Raw genomic sequence first — 8892 nt, forward strand, 5'->3', positions numbered from 1 at the left:
TTTTCAGGTAAAAACTACCGGTAGAGTATGAATTAAGATTAGATAAAAGCATTGATTTGGATGGTCCAAGGGTTCTTCATATTGAGTTGAATTAATCCATGCATTATTTATACTAAAGTATAATAACTACTCACTTGGAAAGTTGCCGTCCATGTCTTGTTCCACTCTTGGTGGTTTGGGTAATTAATACTAGTGATCCTTCATTACGTACATTTGCTAGTGCAATTATCTTGTATGAACTGTCTAATTGATACTATCTATTTCTATATATTTTTCTAATAATTCTGTTACAGATATTCAGATCAAAATATATATTATTAAATATGACTGATCGTCGTTGGTTAGTAATTGGAGAGCCAATTAAAGTTGGGTCATATTGAGACACTATCATGAATACTAACCAGATTCCTCTGCTATGATCTAGTTACAATTGATCCAAGCCTAAATTCACTTGTGGTGATCTCTAATATTATAACCATCAGCCTCTGATTTAAAGAAAGAAAATGGAATAGAATGTACGAAGGATTTTGCTACGGCACATGTTTAATAGCTCTTAAGATATATGGTACTTGTTAATCCGTGCGAGCATCCTTTTGCGAGGGGGTAAAGATATAATCTTGGATGTGATCCAGTTTCATCCGAGTTATTGGAGCGGCGCAGGTTACCATAATGTATGAATGGTGAGGGCAACAGGGTGAGAGCAGCAGCGGGGCAGATCAGGCTAATATCTGCTGGAAATGGTGGCTTGGGCGGGAGAGGGTAAGGCTGGAAAGAGCTAGGACGCGGATTGGAGTACTCTTGAAGCTGTTTCGAAAGAGGATCAGAGCATGGTGTTTGGGGATTGAAGCCAGAGGTGGTGGACTGATATCATTTGAGAGCCATGAAAGTGGAATATGATGGCTGAGAACAGCAACTTCGACGGATTGGAGTTGGATCTACGCCGGAGGTGGAAAAGAATTGCCTGAAAGGAGAGATTAGGGTGGGAAAGGCGATGAGAATTAGGAAAAAGTTTTTTTAATCCATTAGGAGAGAAAAATGCATGGGAGGGTATCAATTGAAACCCTTCCAATTTTACCTAAATTATGGTACTTGCTATTTGTACCCGGGCTTCTCTCCAGCTATAACCGATTGCCATAGGAAATAATATCAGGGGCTAGCTGTCACTTGCACCGTGCACGGTAGAGAAAATTTTTTTAAATTTCCTCTATAGACTTTAGAAAGCACTGTAGCAAACCCAAGAGGCTCGAAGGCAATAGGCTAAACAAGCTTGGACACAATAGATTGTCAATCGTTAACTCGCTAGAAATATTATTTTACATACGGTCACGTAGGATGAACAAATTCTGGGTTGCATGGCATTAGCTGGCACCACCATCCATGGAGTATCACTCAAGGCATGTATGTGCTCCATCATAAGATGGCCTGACCCGTTGCCATTCTCTAACGATTTTTTTTTTTTTAATAATATATCGAAGGATTCTTTTGGTTGTTAATTAATGATAATTATTGTGGAACTTACTCAATTTCTTTGCATCCGCAGTCTTTAGTCACACCGTTCGTATTATGATAACGAATTTGATGAAAATAACGCATACATCCATGTTGATACTCAATTAGGCAAGGAAATATCCAGTATGAATACTGCCAATAGATATAATACCAAGAGCCCACCAGGCTTTATTTATTTATTTATTTAACCTCACGCAACTTAGGTCGCAAAACGGGCTAGAGCGTCCTGGAGGATTACCATGCACTCATTATTTACATTAAGCTTCGGAAGGAGTAAATAAAGCCATCTCATCCCCCCTCCTATACTTCACCCTCCTGGCTTCATCCCTTGAGATGTTATACGAGTGCATGAGCACGTCCTCGGGCAAGCCTTTGATAGCTGATGCTTTACCGACGACCGTATTGACCATGGCGGCACTGTTGGTCTTGATCGAGATGAGCTCGAAACCTTCCTCTCTCGCTTGTTTTATCACTGCAAAGTTTTTTGGGATAACCAAGAGCTGGCCACGGCGTAGCTCACCATCGAAGACCGCTTTGCCCTCGTCGTCGACGACCTGAACCCGGCCCCGTCCCCCGGTGCAGTACGATACACTGTGGGCATTGATGTTCCAATGGGGTGCAAGAATGGTTTTCTACAATATTATAACAAAGGAAATGATTAAATAGATTAATGATAGATTTTACATGCTGCTTAATTAACGAATATATCTATAGGAAATTATTGACGCATCATTTCTTACCCTGTAGAGCACTACCCTTGTAGCACTCATTTGGATGAATCTAAGGATGGGGAGCTTATGGCTGTTCAGAGTGGTGATTCTTCCACCTCGTCGAGTGTAGACATCTGCAGCAGATGGAGTCTCAATGTTCTCTTTGATCCTCATCGAGCAGTAGGTCTCCTCGAGCCCATTCGGACTGCTCATCTCCTTCTCCTCCTCCTCACTTGGGGGTCTCAGCACCTGAAGGCTTCTTTCCACGCGGACAATCTCTCCCCTCCGGTCGTCCTCGAGTTGGAGCTTCCTTGCCAGCTCCCTATCAACACCAAGAGCGGCCGCTAATGAATCTGCTCTGAACCCTCTTAGGACGTTTTTCCCTGTGTTCACTTGCTGGCTTCCCCGCTGACTGCCAGCCAGTTGGAATTCCTAACATATATATTGATCGAAACGAGTATAAGATGAAAATTCTCATCAGATTACAAGTCAAGGAAGAAGTTAGATGAATGAACTGGGTTGCCTTCACCCTCTGGTTCTGATCGAGTTGGTTAGCGTTGCTTCTGGTGTCGAAAACGGTCAGCGTAACGACTGGTGTGTCACCGTCGTTGTAACACCAGTTAGCAATTCCAGCAGGAATTGCGAGGACATCGCCAGCCCGGAAGCGGTGGATCTTCTGGTGGTCGTCTCTAAACCTCTGGCGTTGCGAGCCTTCCTCTCCCTCCTGCTCTGATCGACGGACGGATTGGAATGTGGTGGGGCAGCCAGGCATTATTGATGCACTGATGCCTCTTCCTACACATACGGTACGTCACCATACAAATCAAATCACCTTAGCGTCATTATTTGCAGCAGTTCCACACACACACACACACACACACATATATATATATATTATTAAATTGAAATGGAAAATTAAGGCAGGGAGCCAGGGAATCGACGAGCCTTGGAGGATGTAGATGAGGCGAGGGGAACTAGAGTAGGAGGGAAGGAGCAAGCCGTTGGGCTCGATCGTCCGGCGGCGTACAGACACGCCGGCACACTGGAGTTGATCATCTTTCTCGTCGAAGTATTCCGTCACGCCAGCTTCGGATTCCACACGGCGTGTGGGCTGGAGTGTGTTAAGACGATCCAACCGGCACTCGCGTTGCGAAAGGGAAGAATGACACAGGAGTAGGAGACAGAGGAAAAAAGAAAGTAAGGAGGCAGTGGAGGTCGCCATGAGCAGACGGACCATATGGCTATGGCTAGTGTACGTCGATTGCTTGGGTGACGGGGACGGACGGGGAGGGGGCCGGGATTTATAGGCTCATAAAGGAGATCTGGTTTGGAGGCACGCGATGGGCTCGGTGGCATCGGACGACAGCTGGAGGGGTGTTTCTTGAGTCGTGTTGCCGCGTACTGTTTGATGAAAGGGGTACGTGGCAGCGTCTTGGAGGAAGAGGCCAAGTAAGAAGAGCCCACGTGGTGACGCCTTGTCAACTAGCCAACCTCTCTGACACTGGAGACGAGACTGATCCTGTGACAGGCTTTGGACAGCAGGCAATGATGCTGCAGGGGCCTTCCCATTATTTAATTTTTTATACTAATTATTTGAAAACTAGCAAGATTTTTATTCAGAACGAAATCTCATGCAGTAATCAAAAAAATATCACTGTACATATTTTGAAATACTTAATTAAATATTTAAATATTTTTAAATATTTTTAATATATATATATATATATATATATGAAATCATCTATTTTTTAATAAATATTTTCGAAACATGCACAGCATCTTACAATATTTTTTAAATACCACAGAAGATCTATTTTTTTTTATATAATATGTTGACTTATATGATATCAAAGATAAATATTTTTTATAAAAATAATTATATTTTTCATAAAAAAATATAATTTTTATTTTATAATATTAAAAATAAATATTTTTTATAAAAATAATTATATTTTTTATAAAAATATAAAAAAATATAATTTTTGTTTTTGATATTTTGAATAAAAATTTTATTAATTTTTAAAAAATATTCAATGTTCTTTGACCAGTATCTTTAGGGCACTGGTTAGCATGCATGCATGCCTTTTAAAAATCATGGGTGCTACGTGCCCCACCTTAATAAGAAGGAAAACAAAACTCTAAGATCAGTAACAAAATAGCGTCTAATTATTATTTGGATCAGATCCAATGGACCACACCAAATATAACACGCCACATTACCGCTTGTATTGCGCGTTATCCACCGTGCATATGCTCTCAGATTTGCCCTGCTCCACTTGGAGCTGGTCCACGCCATCATTTCTCCAAAACAGCATCGTTTCTAACAAAAAAAAGAAAACAATGCTTCCAGTCCGCGTCCTATAACAAAGAGCGTAGCACACGTCATGCAGGTGGGCCTCATCATTTGTACCTATCTTCTTCAGTCACCCACCGTTTGATTGATAAAACTTGCAGCGATGGATCGAGCCGTCAAATTTAATTTTGAACTTATCTGTTTAGACATTTTAATTTTTTTAATATTTTAAAATTTAATAATAATATATTATAATCATATTTTTTGTCATTTAATTTATCGCATATTCTTTATACTTCATATTTTTAATATAATGAAACCTCTCTCCATTTTTATCTATGAACATAAGCTAAAAATTGAATCACATAAATTATCATATTTTATTTTTTTTGTATGATTGCTTATTGTTATTTTGAATTTCACACTAATTAATAAGTAATCTTATAATAGATAATGTTTGATATTTTATGATTTTTTTATTTATAAGAAATAATATAATTAATTTTTTTATTTGGATTTCAGCTCTATCCTCACCATTGCTTGTATCTTACAAAACTATTTGCTAGTACATTTTTTTTCTGAATAAATTTTCTAGCGGCTAGTATGGCAATAACCCATTAGTCTCTTTTTATCCTAAAAAAATTAAAAAAAAAACCATTGAATGGATAACATTTGATGTCCTATGATTTTATATTCAGGAGAGATAATATAAGTGATTTCTGCTGAGTGAATAATATTTGGTATCATGTGATGTCTTCATTCATAAAAAATAGTGCAAGTGATTTCTGCTAAGTACACAATGTTTAGTATCCTATGATTTTTTCATTCATGAGAAATAATGTACGTGATTTTTGGTAGATAATGTTTGGTATCTTATGATTCGAATATTAATTTATAATAATATTTAAATAATATAACTATTAATCACTAAAAAAAGATTTGGATCTTGATTTTATATTTGGTATACTATTACGATCAAGCCAATCATCATAAGGTCTGGAGCAAATTAGAATATGATAAAATATACCAAATATCACATACTTTTGAATGGACACATGATCGATTTTTTAAATATATTAAACTATTAAAATTCATATATCTTATAGGGATTCAATTCATATATTGATTACAAATTTTATTTTTAGTTGGGATTTTTTGAAGGGTTAACTATTTATTTTCAATTTGATTTGACCTAATATATTTAATGAAAAGTTATATCAGTCAAATAGTTTAGTAATTGGAGAAAAAAATTTTACTTTTAAATCTACTATTAATATTAAAAGTCTTGTATCAAAATTAGGTAATAGTTTAAAATATAATTATCAAAAATTTGCATGAAAACCGATTTAACCAAGGATTTGGATACTAGTCTAACTTAAACAAAATATATAATATAAAATATTTAAAAAATATTTCATGTTAAATACTATTACTTATTAATTATAACATAAATAAAAAGGATCATGAATTACCTACTTTTAAAAGACTTTAGAAAAAGATGATTAAATTTTATAAAAAAATCAATAAAAAATAAAATATATTATCATGTATTTGAAATGAAAAAATTTTATAATATAAAAAATTAAATAAGTATAAAAAGATCATAACATGATATTAAAGGTTAATATTATCATGATAGCTAAGTAGCAGATAAACATCCAATAGATCAATACAAATAGAGATGGCATAGCCCTAATTTATAATAAAAATATTTTATTTTGATAGATTATTAATAAAAATTTTTAAATTTTTTATTAAAAAAATCATAGATAGTTGTCTTTAACGACTATTTTCATTTCTCCACTAATTATTTCATCTTATTGTGATTAGTAAAATTTTGTCACAAAAAAGCTTTTAGGGATAATAATAAATTCTCATTAAAACTTATTTTTGATCATTAATTTCTTATCAAGTCATCATTTTTTAACTTTTTAATAAATTTTTAATATTTTGCTATAAATATAATCTTTTTTAATATTTATCTTTAATTATTATTTATATTTCACTACTAAATATAGTATTTTTTTGACATTATTATTTTTTTGAGCTTCTCATTAAAATTTATCTTTAATTAGTGATGATATTTTAAAATGATCACTGTATATATATATATATATATAGGAAGCGTATCAGGTGAGAAGAGTGGCTTGATGTGAGAGGTGAAAGGATATAATAATAATCTTTGGATCTACATCAATGATTCAGATGAGCACCGTGGTTATCCAAATTATCCAAATACACCTAAGATTTATTAATTTTTTTTTTAGTTTTTTATCGTGTGCTTACGAGCGCACACGGTGCTCATCTGAATTATTGATGTGGATCCAAGAGTTATTTTTATGTATTCTCATGCATCTCTCACATTAAACCACTCCTCTCACTTGATACGCTCTCTATATATATATAAATTATAACGAGCTAATAAAATGATAATTAAAATAAATATTTATCAATATATTGATAATGATTTTATGATTTATAACAAAAGTATATATCTTATGATGATATTTTAAAATAGTTACTATAGGTATATACTATTAATGACAAGATTATAGAGTAGTCATTAATAATCTACGTTAATTTTTAGTACTGATCATTATATTATCACTAAAATCTAATGTATTAATAATAAAATAATAATATCATACGGACGTGAAGTCAACCCAACTATCCGAGCCATTCGATCTCTTGACTTTTGACTGCAATACTTATTAATTACAACATAAATAAAAAAATCATAAATTATCTACTTCCAAAGGACTTTAGAAAAAAGCTAATTATTTTTTCTAAATAACTAATAAAAATAAAAAATATTATAATATATTTGAAATAAAAATATGGAATAATATAAAAAAATTTCAAATAAGTATAATAGATCATAATTTCATACTAAAAGTTAATGTTGTTATGATGGTTAAGTTAGAAGTCAATATCTAATATGTTTTAGGTTCAACTGTTAGGATCCTATATAAATCTAATTAGAATGAATAACCTTGATAAAAAAAAAATTATCATAAAATATTTTATCCATAATAATAAATCGGCATTAAAATTTATTTTTGATTGTTAATTCTTTATCAAATTATTATTTTTTAATTTTTTATTGATCACTTTTTAATCTTTTACTACAAATATAATCATTACTAATATTTATCCTCAAAGATCATTTTTATTTCACCTATTTTTTCTGATGACTTTATATTTTGATAAATAAAACTTTTAGCAAGGATAATTTTAGTGATTACCTTGTAATGAAATATTTTTGATCATTAAAACTTATTTTTTATGATTAATTCCTTATCAGATTATCATTTTTTTGCTCTTTAATAATCTTTTTTAATATTTTACCATAAACATAATCATCAATAATATTTATATTTAATGATCATTTATATTTTATCACTAAATGTAGTATTTTTTTGAATATTTGGTAATATATTAATGATGATTTTATGATTCATCACTAAAGCATATATTTTTTGTGATGATATTTTAAAATATTCACTATAGATATATACTATTAATGATGAAATCATACAGTGGTCATTAAAAATCTATATTTTTAGTACTAATCATTATGCTATCACTAAAATCTAATATATTAATAATAAAATAATGATATCATTAATAAAAATATTAATTTATAATAATATTTTAATAATATATATGCTGATCATCAAAATAAAATGTGGACTTTGATTTTGTATTTGGTATGTAGTTAAGATTAAGCCAATCATTATTAGAATTGGTGTAAGATTAGATGATGATAAAAATATACCTAATACCATATAATTTTGATTGGATACTAGATGGATTTTTTAAATATATTAAATTATTAAAATTCATACATCCCATTGGAATTCAATTTAATAAAATTGATTATGAATTTTATTTTTAGCTAAAAATTTTGATGGATTAAATATTTATTTTTAATTTGATTTGATCCGATCTATTTAAGAAAAAATTATATTAGTCAAAATAATTTAACAATTAAAAAAATTACTTTTAAATCCATTATAAATATTGAAAGAAACATACCAAAATGAGGTAATAGTCTAAAATGTAATAATTAAAAACTTACATGGAGATCGATTTAATCAAGAATTTGGATACTAGTCCATCTTGAATAAAATATATAATATAGAGTATTAAAAAGGTACTCTATATTAAATACTATTATTTATTAATTATAATATAAATAGTTTAATAATTAGAAAAAATTTATTTTTAAATCCACCATCGATACTGAAAACAACGTACCAAAATCAAATAATAGTCTAAAATAGAATAATTAAAAATTTGCATGAAGATCGATTTATCCAAGGATTTGGATACTAGTCCAACTTAAATAAAATATATAATATAAAGTATTAAAAAAGT

General features: G+C 31.4%; 1 protein-coding gene across 2 annotated transcripts; it reads right to left on the reverse strand.

Annotated features, from left to right (window-relative positions):
- Positions 1-1654: 1654 nt before the first annotated feature.
- Positions 1655-3505, reverse strand: LOC105055682 (cocosin 1). Of its 2 annotated transcripts, none has more exons than XM_010937603.2 (4): positions 3165-3505; positions 2749-3014; positions 2250-2651; positions 1655-2141 (listed from the first exon to the last, which is right to left on the reverse strand). In XM_010937603.2, exons 1-4 carry the CDS (start codon positions 3454-3456, stop codon positions 1767-1769), a joined length of 1335 nt encoding a protein of 444 aa, XP_010935905.1. In that variant the 5' UTR covers positions 3457-3505; the 3' UTR covers positions 1655-1766. The 2 variants fall into 2 exon arrangements, with proteins under 2 accessions (XP_010935905.1, XP_019709418.1); XM_019853859.2 differs by having other exon boundaries at positions 2743-3014.
- Positions 3506-8892: the final 5387 nt, after the last annotated feature.

This window comes from Elaeis guineensis, chromosome 12 (assembly GCF_000442705.2).
Source record: "Elaeis guineensis isolate ETL-2024a chromosome 12, EG11, whole genome shotgun sequence".
Taxonomy (NCBI): domain Eukaryota; kingdom Viridiplantae; phylum Streptophyta; class Magnoliopsida; order Arecales; family Arecaceae; genus Elaeis; species Elaeis guineensis.

Bases quoted from the DNA above. Each gene is read 5' to 3' on its own strand.
- LOC105055682 (XM_019853859.2), bottom strand. From the start codon at position 3,456: ATGGTCCGTCTGCTCATGGCGACCTCCACTGCCTCCTTACTTTCTTTT. The intron at 2,652-2,742 runs GCAACCCAGTTC...TATATATGTTAG, and splicing joins ATCAGAACCAGAGGGTGAAG to GAATTCCAACTGGCTGGCAG. The intron at 2,142-2,249 runs GTAAGAAATGAT...ATAATATTGTAG, and splicing joins CAAGGGTAGTGCTCTACAGG to AAAACCATTCTTGCACCCCA.